The sequence below is a fragment of the Ceratotherium simum genome, chromosome 18 (genome assembly GCF_057802395.1).
Source record: "Ceratotherium simum simum isolate JZ-2026a chromosome 18, ASM5780239v1, whole genome shotgun sequence".
NCBI classification, from domain to species: domain Eukaryota; kingdom Metazoa; phylum Chordata; class Mammalia; order Perissodactyla; family Rhinocerotidae; genus Ceratotherium; species Ceratotherium simum.
The window spans coordinates 639,704-660,930 of record NC_141917.1 but is presented as its reverse complement, the minus strand read 5'-3'; the positions used below and the strand labels follow the sequence as shown (position 1 = coordinate 660,930).

At 49.6% G+C, this 21,227-nt stretch overlaps 2 protein-coding genes across 6 annotated transcripts in view; one reads left to right on the top strand and one right to left on the bottom strand.

Moving 5' to 3' along the window:
- The window catches only part of TRIP13 (thyroid hormone receptor interactor 13), a 30,769-nt gene extending 14,598 nt beyond the window's left edge, over nt 1-16,171 (bottom strand). For all 3 annotated transcript variants that reach the window (XM_087443085.1, XM_004440034.3, XM_087443084.1), the window contains exons 1-10: nt 15,991-16,171; nt 14,465-14,630; nt 12,858-12,987; nt 11,746-11,801; nt 10,845-10,935; nt 9,207-9,279; nt 5,911-5,974; nt 4,970-5,056; nt 4,585-4,691; nt 2,101-2,254 (exon numbers count right to left, since the gene is read on the bottom strand). In XM_087443085.1, the coding sequence (XP_087299211.1) occupies nt 2,101-2,254; nt 4,585-4,691; nt 4,970-5,056; nt 5,911-5,974; nt 9,207-9,279; nt 10,845-10,935; nt 11,746-11,801; nt 12,858-12,987; nt 14,465-14,630; nt 15,991-16,082 (1,020 nt within the window). In that variant the 5' untranslated portion in view covers nt 16,083-16,171. The remainder of the gene's footprint in view (nt 1-2,100; nt 2,255-4,584; nt 4,692-4,969; nt 5,057-5,910; nt 5,975-9,206; nt 9,280-10,844; nt 10,936-11,745; nt 11,802-12,857; nt 12,988-14,464; nt 14,631-15,990) is intronic.
- Nucleotides 16,172-16,328: 157 nt separating this feature from the next.
- The window catches only part of BRD9 (bromodomain containing 9), a 28,499-nt gene continuing 23,600 nt past the window's right edge, over nt 16,329-21,227 (top strand). For all 3 annotated transcript variants that reach the window (XM_014795030.2, XM_004440033.3, XM_014795029.2), the window contains exons 1-5: nt 16,329-16,495; nt 17,388-17,602; nt 17,914-18,046; nt 19,542-19,602; nt 20,029-20,173. In XM_014795030.2, coding sequence (XP_014650516.1) covers nt 16,444-16,495; nt 17,388-17,602; nt 17,914-18,046; nt 19,542-19,602; nt 20,029-20,173 — 606 coding nt within the window. In that variant the 5' untranslated portion in view covers nt 16,329-16,443. The remainder of the gene's footprint in view (nt 16,496-17,387; nt 17,603-17,913; nt 18,047-19,541; nt 19,603-20,028; nt 20,174-21,227) is intronic.

Here is a 21,227-nt window from a genome sequence, read left to right as displayed (position 1 = left end):
AGAATGAACACAAACGACATCACATCTTATAGAAACACAAACCGTGATCATTTAACACACACAGCTGCGCCAGAAACAGGCTGGATCCCCTCTCATTCTCTCACTCACTGACACACACACACACACATACACACACACACACATACAGAGCCCTGCTTCTTCAAACAAAGATAAGTATACAAATAACAAAACATGTCTCAGAAGCCAGCAGTGACCCAGCCGCTTCTGTGCTTTTGGCCAAAATGTGTCTTCACCATGTGTCAGGGCAGGGAGGGCCTAGGAGGCATTGAGTCTAGTCTGGTATTAGGTTTCAGTGACATGTCACAACTCACAGTTGGGCAGAGTTGGGCCCTGGAGCCAGGACTTTGCCTGCCTTTGAAGAAGGGTTTCCATTTTTTGTTTTTAAGGTAAGACTCTCATTTTGGTGGAATGACACAGCCTACTTCCAAATGACTACAGGTCTGGGTCCCCGAGTTTGCCTCGTAGATCATGTGTCTGCACATCGGAGGCTCTTTGCCTAGTAGCTATGCTAAACTGTCAGGCTGGCACACTGACCACTACTTAATGAATTCTAACATGAACTGATTGCCCTCGGGAACCAGGAGAGAGAAGAAAGAAGGAAAGGCTTTCTCTGCACATTTTGGAGGTTTAGTAAGGGTTGTGGGTAAAATTAAGAAACAGGGTTTGTGTTTGGTGTGTTCTGACCTTCTTGCCTAACTGACACTCTCAGCTCCCTGCAGCCTCCCCAGGACTGTCCCCCACTACCACTCCAGTGACACGTGCTGTCCAGCAGGCATGTGTGAGAATGGCAGACCACAGGCTCTTTGACAGAGAGTGGGCCACAGTCACACACCAGCAGCCTTCAGGACCAGCCAAATCTCCAATACAACATCAGAATATCTTAACTTCCTATAAATCATCTAAGAAACTACCCCTATACCACATGCTCAGCTCCCAAAAAAGTTCGTAAGCTTGGTTAAACCTTAGAACATCCCCTGGATTCACAGCACAAGTGTGAGCATGACACTGCACTGAAGGCACTTGGTGACCTTCAGCAGGATCTGCCATTCCACTGGCTCCTTGGCAGCAATACTGCATTAGAACATTTCCACCGACCACTTGGGATCTCAAGTCAAAACTCCACAGGGCCCCTCTCCCTTTCTTCCATGCCACAGAAGCAGGACAGGATGCACACACCAGGACAGTGCTGACCCGGAGTTGAGACTAGCTCTGCTGTCCCATCATAGAAGCTGTGCCATCCTCATGGAGGACATCGGCGCCCCAGCTCCATGGTGCCAGGCAGTGGCTGCAGGGTGGGGGGTCAATCCCACCCCACTACTGGTTACAATAATGCCATTATGACAATCACTGTGTAAATCTCCATTTGTTGGCTGGCTTGATTACTGCCCATGCCCCCGCAGTGCCCAGAGCTCCTGCCACCCAGGCACGCAGCAGGTTCCTGTAAGACTGATTTACAAGAGACCGACTGTGAACATTACCGTGCTCACTGCTGCTATGCTGATTGCTGTCACTAGAACATGTGACCAAAGGGACACAAACACTGCAGCTGAGGACAGCCTGTGAACTACGACCTCCAATTAGATGACCTCCCTGTGAACTACAACCTCCAGTTAGATGACCTCCCTGTGAACTACAACCTCCAGTCAGATGACCTCCCTGTGAGCTATGACCTCTAATCAGGATGACCTCCCTGTGAACTATGACCGGCAGTCAGGATGACCTCCCTATGAACCAGGACCGCTAATGTTCTTCTTCTTTCAAGGGAGGAAATTGAGACCCAGAGATGGGTCACTTGCAAAGGCCATGAGAACCAGGACTTGCCAGGAAGGCTGACTGCAGCCCACAACCCTCCCACTCACTCATTGCCTGCAGTTAGGTAGATCAAACAACCATAATGATCATTTTGTGCCAAAAGCGCAAAAATATTGAGTCAGTGGCCACAATTTTGACTATTAACTCAACCTGCCAGATGCAACAAATTGCAATTTTTTTCAATCTAAGGTGATTAAAGCTATATCAGAGAATTAAGAAAATATAAGAAATCGACTGGAAGAGAGAGGAAAAAAAAAGTCCAAGTACCTTCATCAGTTCTTCCAAACAGGAGAGGTAGATTTTGAAGATGGCTGCCGCAGAGGGTGGCCCGATGTACTGCCTGATGTCAGCCCTATCCACGAAGGCCACGTCGATCCTCTCTGTGATGTTGGAGGTCGTCAGAATCACCACGTTGGAGTGCCTGGAGGCAGAGGAGTGAGAGCCCGTCACCCCAGGCCTCAGCAACTCAGTTATACCCTACCCGACACGGGGAGTGTCAGGAGAGTTGCCTGCGAAGGTTCCAGGCGTTCAGCCAGCGTTGTTCAGCAGGTTGCATGCCCTGTCCCAACACTGGCCTGTGAGGCCTTCCGAGGCTCTGCATCTCTGAGCTTCCTGCCTGACCCCCCACTCCTGCCAGGCTCTCCTGGATGCAACACAGCATGCCAGGCCAGGCAGACCCTCCTTGGGGCCCTTGTTCTGGTTGCTCCTCTGTCTTCCAGAAAGCTCTCCTAGACCCCTGCTTGACTGCTCCCTCGCCTCCTTCAACCATGGCAAATCTCTCATCTCTGTGTAGCATCCCTGATCACCCCATCTCTTGAACCCCTGGCACCCACACTCCCGCCTGCCTGGGCACTGCTACAGGACCGCTTATCACATAGCTCTATCACCCCGACACTGTGGAGCTGAATTATTTCTCCTGTTTACCACTGCTTTCCCCTCTGGATTCCAAACCCGACAAGAGATCCACTGTTGTCTGGTCTGCTCACCAACACGAGCCGGCACAGAGCAGGCACAGGTGCCCCAGCGAGCACACTTTCCGGCCTGGTGGGCTGGAGTGTAGGGGATGTGGCAGTGCTGCCCTCCAGGGCCCCGCATTCAGCACACAGAGGGGCCACAGGCAGCTGAGTGGCCATGGGAGCACATGGGAGGGTCAGCTTCACCTGGCATCCGGCAATAGGTGCAGAGATCTCTGTAGGGTGAGCAGGGGTGAGCCAAATGAGGGTAGGGGTGGGGGGCACACGGGTCCCAGGAGTCCAGGCAGAGGGTGTAGAGGCCAGGTGAGGACGGGCTGCTTGGTCCAGCACCCAGAGTGTGAGGCTGCGCGGTGTAGAGGGAACACATGGCTGAGAAACGCGTCCCAGGGGTAGGCTTTGTCATGAGGGGTCAGATCCGCACAAAGGCAGGGGTGGAAGGGTCATCCAGAGAGGGGCCTGAACTAGGAGCATGAGGTAACATGAGGCAAGGAAGGTGAGAGAGAAACCGGAGGCATGAATGTCTCCGTTTCTTCCAGAGCCCACGCTTCCTCTCAATAGGAGAGTCAGGGTGACCCCATCTTCTGGCTTGAGCAGTGGGTGCATGGTGCGGCCATCAGTGTAACGGGAACCCTGGGAAGTTGGGGGTTCAGGGCTGAGTGAGCAGCCTGGCAGCATGTCTGACATCACAAGTGAACGAGCACATCTGCAACGGGGACTCGCCCACCAGAACCATGAGTGACGCTAGAGAGAAGGCTGCTGACAGGCTGTGCAGGGGCCCCCTGAAGAGACAGCCGGCAGCAGAAACTGAGGTGGTCAGGAGAGTGGAGATAGGGGAGAGTCACTAAGGGTTCAAATGCTGCAGAAAGTTCCAGGAAGAGAAAACTGGCTCTCAGGTGAACAAGGGGGCAGTGGCAGCGGTAGAAACCAGACTGAGGAGCCAGTGGAGGAGGGAAGGGAGTAGAGACCAGGAGAGTCTACATCTCACACAGGCTTGCCTGCGGAAGGGCGAGAAGCAAGAGGCTCCTGCAGCTGACCCAACAGACAACTACATCTCCGGGAAACAGATATTCTCTACGCCAAACAACAGTGAAGGCCTGGATAAAACATTCCTTAGCACAATTTAGTTGGCTGTCACTCCACACTCAACAAGAGAGATTCTGACAATGGTTTGGAGCCCTGGCACCCTGAAAGCAGACAGAGCACTCTAGAGAACAAACAAGAGAATTCTGATTGGCGGAGGGAGGGTTGAAGTGCTGCAAAGAGCAGATGGGGGTTCTGGTTTTGACATTACTTCCTTGTGAGCTTGGTTAGTAGGAGTTGCTTCCCAAAGCTGGATCAACCTTGGGTACACTGACCAGAGGCCCTGGACTTGTAAGCTGGACTGCAGGGACATGAAATCTGGCCCAAAGGGTAAGCAGGTGACGCTGCCTGCCCAGTGCCAGCCCTTCAACCACAAAAAACACCGGGCGTGTTGGCACTAACGCAGGACGCAGCAGGTCGACTCTTCGTTTTGCGCTTCTCTGTGGCGTGTAAATGTCCCCCACGCCCCAGTTTTATTTTACATTTTAATACTTTAATAAAGTAAAAAGTACTTAATTTCTAAAAAAATGCATTTAGCATATGCTGCCTCTGCCTCTTCTGTGGAGAAAGACAGAGCCCACGCTCAAGGCAGATGTGTTTTTAGTTACAGGAGCTGGAGTAAGGTCTAGAGCGGTCTGGTCCTCACACAGCCTCTCTGTAACCTCTCGTGGAGGGTCACTGTGTGTCGGAGCGTTACCTTTTAATCTGATCGATCTGGGTCAGGACGGCGTTGACCACGCGGATGGCATCGGAAGGCTCGGCGCCTGCCCTGCAGGCATTGCGGGCGGCTGTAAGGCTCTCTACCTGCCAGGATGGAGCAACGGGTCAAAACCGACAGGCCTGGTCCCACGGGGCTGCCTCGGGACGCCTCCACTGAGCGACTAAACAAATGAACAGGTGTGCGTGTGCCCGCCTGTGCCAGGAGCGTAATGTGTGGGAAGCCAAAGAGGACAGGACCGCACGACACGGTGAGCGCCGGACGGAGGCAGGACAGAGCGAGGCTTGGCTGTGCCCTGGCAACAATAAGGCAATTCAGTCTTGAATTTCCTTCAGTCCCAGGTTTAATGTCTGAACGTGCCTACCTCATCAATCAGCACAAACACCAGAGCATCTTTATCGTCAATTAGATCCTGAATCTTCTGGAACATCTTAGTTACCAGCTTGCCACTCTGGAACCAAAACACTCCTTTAGTGTCGACATACACTCACTCATCATGCTGCCAGGTGCACACGTGCACCACTGTCCCCACTGGGCTTCGCTCTGGCCCCAGGTGGCCCCACAAGCCCACTGTCTCCTGACAGCCCCTCAGAGAACTCCCGGAATCAGAGAAGCCAGGTCCATATAGGAGGAGATCAACCCAAACACCCTCCCTCCCTGCTTCGTGTGCCAGGACACTGAGACCTGAGCCCACTCCTGCTCCCGCCCAGGGCCGCAATCACAGGACACGGGCACTCGCACCTCAGCTCACCATCTGTCTTCCTCTCACTCTCCCTTTCCCAGCTGTCCTCACGACCAGGAACAAGATGGATCGTGGATACAAACACGAAAACTGGCCGGGCACTCCTTGTCCCCACTCACCATCTACCAGAGGGATCTACTGACACAGGTGCCTGGGGCAGAGCCCTTCAGAGGTGAGGGGCACCTGTGACACCACCTTGTCTGAGCCTCTCAGTTCACAGATGGCAGAATAGGGCTCAGTGGCCCAAGGGCATGCTCAGCGGAGGGGTGCAGTCCACGTTAGAACGTGAGATCCCTTCCATCGTAAGATAATGCAGAATGTCCTGTCCCACTCAGTCAAAGGTCTGGATGTGACCAGCAGAGGGTCCTCTCAGGGCTCACACTATTTTCAAGTTACTGCTTAGCTCTGGAACTTTCCTCTGACCACAAAGTCAGACCCACTGTTCACTTTCCCATTTCACCTATTTCTCTCCTATAGATTTTGGAGGAGAAAGTTTGCCTAATATACAGGACACCTTTTCAACTACATGGTTGATAATCCATAGGATTAGAATTAATACTTACTTCAGAAAACCACTTAGAAAAGAGGCTGTGGCTGTTTATTTCAATTAATTGGCCATACTGGTACCTAAGATGATAAAAAACAGAGTTAAGACAATTATTTCACAAATCAGTCCGATGGCATCCTCAGTGGCAGCCACTTTTGCTTCTTCCATACAACATCTCTAACTGCCCGGTATGTTGAGAATTACTAACTTGTTAAATCATTACAATTACTGACAAAGGACTGATAGACCTAGCACCCTGCATACTAAAGAATTATGAAAAATCTAACAAGATGCAATCAATAGTTCTAGTTGAAGCAAATTAAGTGTTTTGAATTGAATATCTTCATTTCAATGAAAGCAAGAGTAAAATCTCTCTCATTTTCAATCTGCCTATAATTTATATTTCTGTTACACAGTATTACCAGTACTAATACAGCCAACAAAACAAAACATAAGCATCAAAAGTTTTCTGGCCAGGGCTGAACATTTTTACCCTTCCACAAAACCCTAAAGAATGTGACAATTTGTTTTCCAGCACAAAATCACTTCCTGCAAACTCCAGAGCCCTGGAATGTTTACACGGTCCAAAATGAACCTTAACACGTACGAACTAACTGAAATCTAGCACCGACACCTTCACTCCGGAGGCACTCAGAGATCTGGATGCACTTAGTTCTGACTAAAATCAAACAGGAAGCAAGACTGAAGCAGGAGAGATGCCGACTCCAGGTCCTTTTCAGTTTCTTTCATGTCAAAAGTCCCCAGAAGAAAAAGAATTACTTCCAAAAAGTATTACTGGCCTTCCATTTAAAAAAGAGAAAAAGACCATTTACTAATTCTGTTTACAAAAGGGCAGAGGGAGACAGACAACTTCATGAAATAAAGATTGGCTTGAATATTAAACAAAATTAAATATAAAGCAGTTTGATTACTAAATGCAGTGAACAACAAAGGCTTGTTAAGGCTTCTTTTGCCATTTATAAGCCACAAAATAAACAGATATTTCCAGATCTTTTTACTGGAAAAAGTTATATTTCTTGTAATAACATCTTCACTCTCTAGTGTTTTAGGAAACTGCCCCCAGACATCTTTAAATCCCAGAGGTATTTCAACTTCTCAAGACAAAGGCCAAGCTGCTAAGCGTAAAACAAAGGGTTGAAATAAAGCAATTTCCTGATGTAAAGATACTTACAGGACATTTTGAAAAGAAAATAGGTATTTTAAAGTAAATTTCATAGGATTTCCTCTTCTAAAGTCATACTAGAGTAACAGGTACGAGACTTACTCTCTGCCTTAATCAACTAGAAAACAAGACAAAATAAACGACAACATCTGAGACAGGCACTGGACAACCTGCACCAGAGGACTGTGACCTGGAGAGAAGGAAGAGGTGAGCCCTGTGATTGCCCTGGCCTTCCTCCTGAAACACCTTCCAACGCAATCCTGGAGGGGCCAAGAGGAGCACGGCCACCTCGCTGAGCTGAGGAGACAGAGTTCAGGGAGCCTGAGGTGGCTGGAGGCTGCAGAGCAGAGTTCCAGAGGGGAGGGAGAGACACAGGAATACAGCTCCAGAAGTCGTCATGGGATCCCTCTGAGTCTGCTGCACACTCGGGCGTGTGTGAGTAGGGAAATCCCGTGAGGCCGGAGACGTGTGAGCCGAATGGTTCCCGGCACTCACATAGGCTGGGAGTGTTCAAGTTCTCATTGGCCAAAGCGGACAGCACTTGTTACTCATTCAGGGTGCCTGACTCAGACCCCCGAAGGGCCTCACTTGAGCATTAAGACCAGACTACACCTAAAGCCCTCTCTAACAATGCCTAGAAACAAACCTACAAAGGATCACAGCAAATCACAAGTAAGTGAAATGCCCACCAGAACTAAACCCAACAGTCTTCAAAGGAAGACAGGAGAATCCAGACACTTCAAATCTCAATGTCCACCTTCAATCAAAAATTACCTGACGTGCCAAGAAGCAGAAATATGTGACCCATAACCAGAAGAAAAATCAGTCAACAGAAAGACTCAGGAATGATACTGATGATGGAATGAGTAGACAAGAACATTAAAACAGCTATTACACACTTTGAAACATTAAAACAGCTATATAACGCTCAAGGATTTTAATAAGAACTTAAAGAGGAGAGAAATGAAAAGTATAGAAAGAACCAAATGGATCCTCTGGAAAAGAAAAATATACTATCAGAAATGAAAATTTCACTGAAGGAAATTAAAAGCAGATTAGATACTGTAGAAAATTATACAAAATGAAAGAGAAAATTCTAAAAACCTGAAAAAACGAAAACGCTCACCAGTGGCCTGTGGGACAACATCAGGCAGTCTGACCTGCAAATAAATGGACTGCCAGAAAAGGTGGGGCAGTTAAACAATGCCAAATATTTAAATAAGAAATAATGGGCAAATATGTTCCAAATGTGGTAAAACAATAAACCCCAAAACAGAGAGAACTCAAGAAGTAACGGACAGGGGCTGCCCCATGGTGTAGCGGTTAACTGCACGTGCTTCGCTGCTGGCAGCCTGGGTTAGCATCCCAGGCGTGCACTGATGCACCGCTCGTCAGGCCATGCCGTGGCAGTATCCCACATACAGTGGAGGAGGATGGGCACAGATGTTAGCCCAGGGCCAGTCTTCCCCAGCAAAAAGAGGAGGATTGGCATGGATGTTAGCTCAGGGCTGATCTTCCTCACCAAAAAAAAAAAAAGTAACAGATAAACCCACCACTAGAGCCTTAGACATTCCTCCGTGAGTACGTGACGGAACACCAGACAGACAATCAGCACGGACATCAAGCGTCCTGAGCTGACATCCATGGAATATTCCACCCAACAAGAGCAGAAACACGTTCTTCTGAAGCACACGGGGAACTGTCAACAGGACAGAGCACATGCTGGTCATAAAGCAAGTCTCAATAAATTTAAAAAGACTGAAATCATAACTGAAGACTATGCTGTGGGGGGCTGGCCCCATAGCCTAGTGGTTAAGTTTGGCATGCTCCACTTCAGCAGTCTGGGTTCAATTCCTGGGCACAGACCTACACCACTCATCAGTGGCCATGCTGTGGCAGCGACTCACATACAAAACAGAGGAGACTGGCAACACATGTTAGCTCAGGGCGAATCTTCCTCAGCAAAAAAAAAGACTATGCTGAGTATAGTGGAATTAGTTAATTTACATTGAAAGAGAGGAACCTACTATTCACGTAAAATAATTAAAAACTAAGAACAGCTTCCATCATTGTCAACGAAAGGCAAGCAACGCCATTCCTGCTGCTCTCCTCAAATGACCGAAAGTTACCTGTTAGAAAGTCTAATGGTCAATTTCTGGGCTAATGCTTTACATAGGGATGTTTTTCCAGTGCCTGGAGGACCTGTAACAGAATTCAAGCAAATATGTTTTTAAGTCAGTGTAGTAACAAATTTCTTAAAACAAAAGTAGTTGCATTATCCACAAAATACAAAATGAGGAGCAGAAAGTTCGATGCCATAAATTTTATTACCACAAGTACCACTTGCTAACTTAGAAAGAAGTCTGCTAGCAGTGTAAATGCTATAAAACAACCAATATGCTTTACAAGTTTTTCCCTCTTTCTTCCTAGTTTGAACTCAACTTGTGTTTCTGGTCTTAGCTCCCACCAGCCCCGACACATGCACTGCTTCCTGGCCCACAGGGCCCTCAGCATTCTGAGCGAGCACTGCATTTCCCGGTCTGTCTTTATTGACACCCTCCTCCTCCCCGCACACCTTTATGAAATCCACTCATTAAGGCACCTTTCAAAATGTCAAACAACCTCTCTTGATAATCAGGGCTCTTAAGGCACTGAAGTTTGCCATTCTTGCAGCCCACAGCACCACTGTCTTTCACTACAGTTATCTCCACGTGGGCCTGCACCCCAGACTAAACTAGAAGAGCAGCTGAGGCAAGGGCCCAGCAGTCTGGCCTGTATGTCACCTAGCACAACTCCTTGCAGAAGCTCTGAGGTGACCAATGTGGAGGAACGAATGCATCTAATAGAAAACGCTGACACGTTCAAATCTGACTTTCTGCAAGCCTTTTCAATAATTAAAGAGGAAATGTGTAAGCAATTTGAAGTGGAAAATAATTTATTTCACTAGTTAAAATACCTATCGATTGCCTACTCTGTTCCTGCAATTAGGGCAATGTACTGGGGATATCTGCTATTTAAAAGACACCAACTGGGGGCGAGCCCTGGTGGCCTAGTGGTTAAGTCTGGCATGCTCCGCTTCAGCAGCCCAGGTTCGGTTCCGGGGCACAGACCTACACCACTCATCAGCAGCCACGCTGTGGCGGCAACCCACATACAAAATAGAGGAAGACTGGCAACAGAGGTTAGCTCAGGGCCAATCTTCCTCAGCAAAGAAAAAAGACACTAACTGATTTTTCAAGATTATATACAAGCATACAAACTTAATTGGTATAAATGGGCTAATAACTCTTGAGCTCCTACCTCACTATAATTTGAGTATTCTCTCTATCCCTTTCTATCCAGTGACATTAAGAAAAAAATCCAATATTTTCCTCCGAGAAGAACCAGACAGAAGTTCCGTAAAGTATGGTTTTTGCAGTTTACTACTCACAAAGTCAAGCTCTAAGAATACTACAAAGAAATACGAGGCAATTTCTATCCTAAGGAGTTTATGAACAGTTGGTGAAATAAGGCAGTTACTTGAAAAGTTGAATAATAGCACAGAAAAGTCGCAAGGCAGCGATCAGGTGGCTGCCAAGAGAAGGGTCAAGTAACAAGTGCCCAGAGTAATGTGAGCTGGATCAGCGTCTCAGAGAAGGAACATTCTAGCACAGCTCTGGCTCCATCAGAAAACAAAGAGTCATAACTCCTCACAGAAGGACAAAGGTACAAGTCAAAGTCTGGTTTCATGCAGTTCATCTTGTCAAGTAAAACCCCACATGCTTTACCATGAAGCAGCACCACTCGGTTCCAGGTGATGAGATTGCTGTCGACGTTCTTGTCTGAAAACAATAAAGTTGTCATCACATAATCGAGGAGCTGAGCGAAGAAAGGAAAAACACAGATAAAGGTGCCAACAAGGCAAAGGTTCCCACTAAATGTGCTTCTAAATAAGCAGAGGGGACAGGAACAAGGCCGCCCCTCAGAGACTGCCATCGCCAAACACTTGTTGGATACCTCACAGGCTTTCATTTCAGAAGGTAACTTAAAACATAAGAGGATAAGTGTCGGCTGTTACTATTATAAGTAAAAAGGATAAACACAAAGATCACTTTTATTTAAAGTGCCAAGATCACACAAACTGACTAAGGGACTTAGCAAGTAATGAGTGAGCTCCTTCCTCTGAGACGACATAGCAGTGGGCAAGCACACAGCACGGTTACTAAAAGACAACAACAGCCAGGACTCTGTTGTCGCGTTGTGGCTCCCAGAGCAGCCTGGGGTGATCGGGGCCAGCGGCCAGAATTCTAGCGTCCCCCACAGCGTGAGAATGACCCTTGCCCTTGAAGGGGGTTCAGATTCGCTGGGACTTGCTCACACCTGCCCACCTGCTCTGTCCACCCCTCGGCACTGCCTCCTCAGCCGGTAGGTTCCTAAGAGTGTAACCCAAGGAAACTGGTCTTCACTTTCTGCTCCTCCCCTTTTCTCCCTCAGGGAACTCCCCAGAGACCAGCTCCACTCAGGAGCAATCCCAGAGGACAGATACCCAGGACACGGGCTGGTGGACAGTGCTTCCCCAAAAGCCTATTTGAGTCAAGGGGCCCCGAGGCACTGGAGAGCAACACCATAAGGATTCTAACTCAAATCACGGAGGCGAAAAGTGCACTTTTGGAAAAAAGTTCAACTTACGTGAGATTTGACTTCCACATCATACACCAGGCTGTCCCAAAGCCCATGGAATTCAGCTGGTAGAGAAGAAAACAAAAACCTCATTTTAGGGCCAGCGCCATGGCCAAGTGGTTAAAGTTCTGCGCACTCCGCTTCGGCGGCCCAGGTTCACAGGTTTGGATCCAGGGCGTGGAGCTACTCCACTCATCAGCCATGCTGCGGAGGCATCCCACATACAAAATAGAGGAAGACTGGCACAGATGTTAGCGCAGGGCTAATCTTCCTCAAGCAAAAAAATCAAAAAAAGAGGAAGGTTGCCAACAGTTGTTAGCTCAGGTTGAGTCGTCTTCACCAAAAACAAAACAAAACAAAACACAAAAGAAAACCCCCGAAAAATCCCCTCATTTTAGGAAAGCAAGCATTACACCCACCAGTAAGGTTGCCCTGAGCCACCAATGCTCCCCACTGGTCCACACGTGCTAGGCTAAGGTTTTGATCACAGGGAAGTTAAATTTTTTTAAACTTTTCTTAAAATTAAAGGCGTAAAACAAATGCCAGTCACGTCTCACTTTGAAAGATAATTAACTGGAGTAAAACAGTTCCTTTCGGTCGCGTAATCATGAACAATTGCCTTTCGTGGACCTGTACTTTGACAGCACAGATGCTGAACCCACCACTCTCCCCACAAGCCAGCACTCGGGCAGCAGCAGGTCTAGTCTAGCTGTCAAGACATCAGGCATAAAACCTTACGAAAAAATTAACCCCAGGACTCTGCCGGCTAGAACCCGCTAGACCCAACCTCCACAGAGGAGTAGTGAGAAGGGAAGAGGAAGCAGTGGAGAGAACAGCACCAATGACATTCTCCATTAGCAACATCTTTGAGGGATCTGTCTAAGGAACAACAGACTTATACTAGAACAGAACTGGATACCAGTCTTATACTATACCATACTATAAATCTCTCCTTTTCTCTTTTGTGATATACTTTCCATTTCAAAAGACATAAAACACCCTAAAATCCTACAAAACAAACAGAGAAACAAACTCTCCTCTGTGAACTGACTTGGCAAGCCCAAAGCCATCCTGACCTCGAGACCTCCAAATGCTCCACCTACTGTTACCATCACAAGTACCTGCGGGCAGAACCCAATGATTTGCTGCGATTATATTCTCTGTCTCTTCCTCCAAGTTTTCACTGCTGGGGCCATCTTCATTCAGCTGAAAGATGTGAAGTGCAATAGTGCATGTGCTCAAATCAATGGGCTGTGATGAGAAGAAAAGAGCAAATAAATCTACACAAATTGAAAAGAACTTGCTTTTTAATTCTAGCTATAAAAATTAGATGATAAAGTTGAATAATAAGAATTGAATGTGCAGCATGTTAAAAACTAGCTCTTAGATTCGATGAAAAGACTATTGTTTTATTTCAGATTTAGGATTAGCTCTTTTAAAAATGTTTATCCTCCTTCCCTTTTTGGGGTCCTACGTCTGTTAAAAAAACAACTTTATTGTTTTTTTATAATTACAAAAGTAACACAGGCTTGTTGAAAAAATGCAAACAATACAGAATGAAGAAGGTCCCAGTCCCCCACATCCAACCTCACAGATGGTATAGTCTCTAACACACCCACACATATTTGACCAAAAAGTGATTCTACCACAGTTTTCCAACTGTGCCTTTCCCACTTACTAGAGCTTGGAGACATTTCACATCAGTAGACAGAAATCTACTTCATTCTTTTTCATGGTTATATCGTATTTGCTGTGGATGTATCAGATTTGTTTACCCAATCTCTCATCAATGGATAGTTAAAATACTTCAAATTGTTAGCGATTATTAACAATATGGAAAAAACACTTGTTCACGTATCTCCACAAAATTACATAATCATCTGTTAAGACAAATTCCTCTAGGTGAATCTGCAGAGTTGAAAATGGGAACATTAAAATGTTTGGTGGCTGACACCCATGCCCTCCAGTTAGCTGTGTCCTTCCACAACAGCGTGGAAAGCTCTTCTGCTGTTCCCCTCAGGCTGGCCAAAATCGCGTACGATGGCATCAGAGCTCAGTGTGGAGAAAACTCTGACAACGCCACAAACGTCAGTCCTAATGTACGAATGGGGAGGTCCACCTCGTAAGCAAAATTTTAGTGCCAAATCAATTCCTCCAAACTGATTCTTTACAGGACAGGAATTGTACAGGTATAAGTGACGCATCTTCCTGAGGCAGACACTTTGGGTTGATTTTATTGTGGTGAGTGAACCGCCCTAACACATGCATCCTCTCACGCAAAGCTTCCCTTAACTCCCACACACAAACTCTGTAAGATGGTGCGTGAGGCCGTCCGTACGCTGGACTAGATGAAGAGCTTCTAGAAGGCCAACCCATCTCATCTGCAGCCCCCACGACTCCTAGGGTCCTAAGCCGGTGAGCACTCCATAAACATCTGCTGATTGAAAGAACAAGAGGGAAGGCACACAGGGCTCATCAGCGCAGCCCACGACCCCACCGTCCCCATCTGTTTCCCCTACTGCACTGAGACCATCCTTATCCGGGGCCACGTCTTGTCCCAGCAGCCGGCTCCTGACAGACAGCCAGTACTTGTCTGATCACCAAACCAACAGATAAATGAACAGTTTCTGACAACACATGATCAAAGCAGCAAATGGTACTCACGACGCCGACTTTGTATTCAGCTAACGGGTTAACCGTTTTTTGGCACTGGGAATTAGTAAGTTACCTGTGGGTCTTTAACCTTTAATTCTGTGTCAACAATAGACACAGACTGCACGTTTCTGGTCAGAAAAGGTTCATCAAACTCAGTCCATGTGTAATCACCAAACACAATATTATGTCTGTTGAGTAGCTTTCTAACACTCAGCTTTATATCTTCTTTTTTTGCGGTACTAGGAAAACAAACAAAACACACAGATCAGGCCTAAGTTTAAAAAGAAGTTTTTAACCGTATGTTTCTCTTTTCTTTTTTAAATCAGACCATACATAAGAGAGTAAAGTAGTTAAGGGTACAGGCAGGAGTGGGCACGCCTGGGATCCCTGCCTCCTGTCACTCCGCCAGCTGTGTGACCTCGGGAAGCTACCCAAGGACTCTGTGCCCTGGCTCCCCGGGTAACAGCAAGGGTTCCCGCTACGTTGACAATGAGTCAACACATTCAAAGTGTCTAGGACAGTGCCTGGCACACGGTAAGTACTACATAAACGTTGGCTATTATGACTATTAATGAAGAGATAAGGCCCCCACAGCTGTGGGTTGGGTCGGGAGTCTGCACTGTAACAAGTGCCCCAGGCACGTGATTCAGAGGAGATCTAACACCTCCACCTTGGCACTCAAGGCTTCACATCACAGCAACACCGACTGGTTCCAAGATCACACCTTGGCGCCCCTACACACTGTGCCAGCGCCTCCGGCTGCTCAACCACAGTGGCCTTCCAGATCCTGCTCACAGCCAGCCTCCCTCTGGGCCCTCAGACTGGCCCTCAGATGCAGGCAGGCCTACAGAGCTGGCGAGGGTCGAAGCCGGCCTGCTGTGCTCCGTCCCCAGGCGCCCTCCGCCGGACACAAGCCTTACCCAACCCAGCCGGAAGTCCCCAATGAAGCGGATTGGCCTGGAGTCGCATCAGGCCAGGGGGAATGGGGGGAAGGAAAGGTCTGAGAAACGCTGGCTCCAAGGATAACCCCCACGTTTCCCCCAGAGCTTGGAGCTCTTTGTCTCTGGCCCCTTCCCAGGATCCAGCTTTGCCCGACTGGACGTGGTGTGTCCAGGTGCAGACGGGTATGCTCTGGTTGGGTCCAGTCGAGGGTCGAGCCAGATGGGTCAGGACCTCGTCTGGCGGAGTGGCTACAGTCTAGTCCACTTGGGTAGGGGTCAGGTCCGCTCGGGAGGGGGCGAGTCTCGTCAGGTTGGGGTCGGGTCTGCTCAGGTCAGGGTCAGGTTTGGTCCTGTGGGGTCGGGGTCGGCTGGGGTCAGGGCTGCTCAGGTCAGGGTCAGGCTTGGTCCCGTGGGCTGGGGGTCGGCTGGGGTCGGGGCTGCTCGGATCAGAGTCGAGTCGGGGTCAGGTTCCAGAAAGGGCCGAGTCCGCCGGGGTCGGCGTAGGGCCGGGCAGGGTCTGCTCAGGTCGGGGTCACCTTCGGGCCGGGTGTGCTGGGGTCGGAGTCGAGTCGCGGTCGGCTCAGGGTCAGGGTCAGGGTCAGGGTCAGGGTCAGGTTCGGGTCCGGTGGGGTCGGGTCCGCTCCGCCGGCCGGCTCACCTGCCGCTCCGCTGGTGCACCTCCACATGGACGGTCGGCGCCTCGGCCACGCAGGGCAGCGCCTGCTTCAGGTCGCCCACGGCCTCGTCCATGGCGCCGCGGCCGCCGGGAACAGAAGCGGGGACCCGGCCGGAGCGTGGCCGCCGCCGCCTCGCAGCCCGCGCCGCCGCCACAGCCGCCACCGCCGCCGTCTCGGCCCGTCGGCCGCGCCCGCGCTTCGAATCTGCCGCGCGCCGCGCACCGCCCCCTGACCCGGAAGGGCTCGGTGCCGGTGGGCGGGGCTGGAGGGGTCATTTCCGGGCGCGGCGCCCGCTTCCGGCGCGGCCCGGGGACGTCCGCGGGCGGGGCGAGGCGGGCGGCGACCCAGGGCCCCGGGGTGGCGTCCAGGCTCCGGCCGGGTTCTTGCTGCAGCCTCCGCTCCCGACCTGACCCCGCCCTGACTTCGCCGCCGCCATGGGGAAGAAGCACAAGAAGCACAAGACCGAGTGGCGCTCGTCGTACGAGGGTGAGGCGGCGGGCGCGCTTTGTGACGCCGGGCGGGCGTGCGTCTCGGGGACGCGGGCGAGGGTCCCGGGCTCACGGGGGTCCCGGGGACGCGGCGGGGGTCCCGGGCTCACGGGGGTCCCGGGGACGCGGCGGGGGTCTCGGGCTCACGGGGGTCCCCGGGACGTGGCGGGGGTCTTGGGCTCGTGGGCTGGGGTCTCGGAGCTCGTGGGCGGGGATCCCGGGCTCGCGGGGGTCCTGGGCTCGTGGGCTGGGGTCTCGGAGCTCGTGGGCGGGGATCCCCGGCTCGCGGGGGTCCTGGGCTCGTGGGCGGGGGTCTCGGGCTCGCGGGCGGGGGTCCTGGGCACGTAGCGGGACTCCAGGGATCTCGGGGACGCAAATGTTTGGCGCATCTCCCTGCCGCGTCCTGGAGAAGAGAGAGGAGCATCTCTGTTCGTTTTTGTCGCTTGTCCTCTCCCGCCCTTTCCCTGCTGGTGTGGTGGTCCTGCAGCAGCGAGTTCCCATGTTAGCGGACGTGGCAGCTGCTGCAGAACCAGAAGGGGCTGAACACCGACCGGGAGTTTGGGCATGGGAATGGGGCTCCTGGCTCCCAGATCCAGCTCCTGTGCCTTCCCCCTGACAGAGTGACAGGAACCACCTCCCTCGTGGCCTCCCTGAGGATAATGTAGTGTGAAGGGGAAGGAAGTGGAGAGGACGGGGAAGTGACACCCAGCCACCCCCAATCTTTCCCTGGTGGCCTTGGCATTCCTTTGCTGTCCCTCTACCTTCTTGGGCCTCAGTGTTCTCCCTGTAACACCGCACGCTGGGCCAGCCCTTCCCACCCAGCTGGGTATTGCTGTGTGCGTCTAGGCATCCTGGTGAGATGGTGAAGGCCGCCATCTGTGTCTCTCCAGATTACACAGACAAGCCGTTGGAGAAGCCTCTGAAGCTGGTTCTCAAGGTTGGAGGAAGTGAAGTGACTGAACTCTCGGGCTCTGGCCATGACTCCAGTTACTATGACGATAGGTCGGACCATGAGCGAGAGAGACACAAAGAAAAGAAAAAGAAAAAGAAAAAAAAGTCAGAGAAGGAGAAACATCTTGATGATGAAGAAAGGAGGAAGCGAAAGGTAAAGAAGGGCGGCATCCAGCGTGGTGGCCCCAAGCCCCATGGCAGACAGAGCAAGTGCTGCACGGCCGCAGGAGAGGGGGTGTTCTGTTTGTAGCAAAGTGCAAACCGTGCGGGGCAGGTGCTTCAGTGCTGGCTCTTCACGCATGGTTTCTCGCCTGACCCCTGGGGAGGGTCTGTATGGGGGCGCGGAATCCAGCGTGAGAAGAGTCTCTGGAAGAGGGTTTTTCTCTCTTAGCTGCACGTTTCCGCGTAGAAACAGATCTGTTTAAAACAGCTTGCGTTGCTCTTGCTGCCCTGACTGCCTCACAGGAAGAGAAGAAGCGGAAGCGGGAAAAGGAGCACTGTGACACGGAGGGAGAAGCTGATGACTTTGACCCTGGGAAGAAGGTAGAGGTGGAGCCGCCCCCCGATCGGCCCGTCAGAGCGTGCCGGACACAGCCAGGCAAGTGTCAGCACTTTCAGAGACTGTCCTAAAGCGTTAGAGCTTGGCCCTGTGGCAGCGTAGTTGACACCGTTTCCTTCAAGCACTGGAAGGTCGGAACAGCGTTTTTCTTGCAGGGCCTCACGCGCTGTGTAGCTGGATCCCAGGTACTTGCTGCCGTCTTTGAACTTCTGGAGCAAGGCTTGGCCAGTGATTGCTCTTGGCCTCTCCTTTTAAGCCCATGATCTGAGAAGCTCATCATAGATGGGAGGGTCTAGTGCTGGAATCAGTTATTCAGGCCATCAGAAACCGTGGGAGCTTGCTGGCTCCACCGAAGGAAAGCTTCTGGAATGTCCGAGACCCTCTGATCTGTGTGTGCTCACTTCCCTCAGTGGCTTTTACGTGGTCAGGAGGTACTGGAGTGGAGGCAGGTTTGCTCCTTAGGTGTTTCTCTTCTTGACTTTGGGTTTGATCACCTCTGATTTGCTGGGGGGGAGTGGGATGTATTATATCGCAATCATGGGGCGGGGGGAGTGCTGTTTTCTGGCAACATCCCTCCCCTGTGCCAGTCATTTCCATGGGGAACAGCTAGGACTCGGGCCACTGGGCATGTTGGCGAGTAGAGAAGGTCAGGCACAAAACCACAGTTCACTAGATAAATGTGTCTGCAAAGCTGGCACAGTTGCTGGTAATTGTTTGAGGTAATGTGATTACCTGTTTGCGGTCGCATACCCAGTGTTTCCCCTCCGGTATGCTTGAAGAGCCAGCAGTCAGATGATGCCTTCTTGGACTTACGCTGGTCACTCTCAAAGAGTGTTTCTACTGGGGACCCAGTGGTCCGCCCTCCTGTTGTGAGTCATCCTTGGAATCGGCCATTTCTCTAAGGAGCCCTGGTTCCTTTGGAAGTCAAGATCTGGGCACTGGATGTGGCCCTCAGTGGACAGAGCTAGGAAAGATCATATACACACATACAGCTTACAGACGGAAACCTGTACAGGCAGCTGTGCTTACATTCCCAGAAAACTGTGTTTTCACACCATGGGCCCAGAGACGTAGTTAACAACTGCAGTCCTCACAAGAACCCTGTGCAGAGGAACAGAGGCATGACCAGAAGTTTAGGACTCTTAAGTAAAATGATAATCGGTGAATCCCGGATGAACTTCTATGTCCAAAGCCTTTGTTCGCTTCTTCATGCCTGGTCTGGAATGTACCACGCCCAGTAGTGATAAGGGCTGGAAACAGATTGATGAGTGATGGTTCCATATTGTTGTTTGAAGGCATATTGGCACTGTACAGAGTTGTTGGGACTTATGCTGTGGGTGCCCTTTCCCGCCCAGCTGAGCTGTGTGGGGGCCAAGGTTGGGTCTGGTTTATCTTTATACCCAGTTCTTGATGGAACCTAAACCGCTGTGAAACACAAAACAGAGATATAAATACTATGAAATTAGAGTTCTCCGGTGAAGTGATACCAGAATCTTTTTATTCAATTTTATTTTTTTGCTTTTTAAATTGTCAGCTGAAAACGAGAGCACGCCTATTCAGCAACTACTAGAGCATTTCCTCCGCCAGCTCCAGAGGTAAAGAGTGTTTCTAAAGAGCTTATGCTTGGGGACCTTCAGGCTGTCTTTCTCTGAGTGGTTCTTGCCCCCATCACCTGTGGAGCAGACACTTCACCTTCACTGGGTAACGCACCGTGTGGAAGCAGAGCAGGGAGGGCTCTTGAACACCTCCTTGCTCTCTCTGCTCTGAGTAAGCGGGGGGGGGTGTCAGAGACACCGTGGTGTAGACGTCACAGCTGGAGCCAGGGTGGTAGTTTTGGAGTTTTTAGTGTATCCAAGATACCTACCACAATCTTAAAGAGTGTAAATGTTATTTTCTACTTTTAAGAAACAAACTTAAAATATGCTCAATTGTATCACATTTTTATTGTAAGGGATTTTGTCTTGTTTGAAAATCTAGATTTTAGGGTTTTTCCAGTTTAAATAAAGGTGTTTTTGTTTCAGAAAAGATCCTCATGGATTTTTTGCTTTTCCTGTCACGGATGCAATTGCTCCTGGATACTCGATGATAATAAAACATCCAATGGATTTTGGCACAATGAAAGACAAAATTGTAGCTAATGAGTACAAGTCAGTTACGGAATTTAAGGTAAATTAATTTTAGTTCCTGAAATAATTGTTATGAAGCTCTGTGTGTGTTTTTGTCCAGTAAACACTATATCCCTCTTAAGTTGTTTCCATTTGTAAGTTTTCATGTGTTTCTGTGTTTGGGCTGATTCACAAACATAGCCTCAAGGAAATGGCTTGGTTGTAATTTTCTCCATATTTTGGTCTAGAAGCTGGACCATATGTTGCATGCTATTAGAAATGTCTTGGGTCAGGCAAGGATGTGTCTGATTTGGCCTGGCTCCAGAATGGGTGTTTTTAGAAATATAATTTTTCTGACTCTTAGTTTTGTCTTATAATAACTGAGAGTTTAACTTTTTTAGAATAGTAAATTCTTGCATCTCCTGAGTATTTTGCTCTTAACTCTGTCTCTTTCTTGGTACTGGCTATGAGAGGTAGAAATTGTTTATCAGCTTTGAGACGGGGGGGAAAAGCAAAACGAATGCTTGACAACATTGGCAATAATGTCATTTAGAAAAAGGCATTAGATGTCTTTCTTAGGTTCTTTTAACTTTGGAAAAGCTTGGCTTTCTATTTTTATTTACTGGAGACATTATTGAGAGGGTTTGCTCACTAAAGGAGAGTGGGAGAAAAGGAAAGTTTTCACAGGAGGATGGGGTGACGCCCCCAGAGGACAGGTGGCTAATAGTCGTGCATGCCCTAAAGTCCTGGCTGCCGGCCCCCAATTTGATCTCCTACCCAGTGACGAAGCCGAGACGTAAGCAGCGTCCACCCCATCCCGCGTCCTCAGGAGGGTGTTCTGGACCCATCACAGTCAGGGCCTGTGATGGACGGGGGCTTGCCCTGGGGACACTGGCACAGTGACTTGGTGAGGGCCCTGGATAGCACTCGCTACATTGGTGTGCCTGGCTTCAGCGGTCATTGTCCATCCTTACGTCTGACTCACCTGTGACACGTGTGTGCTGAGTAATTTGATTAGGATGATAAAATACTGATGTTTCAAATAATCGCCTTTTAATATAAATTGTTGTTCAATATGACTTCTTATTTTAAGGAAGTCTTTTTCTAACAGTACT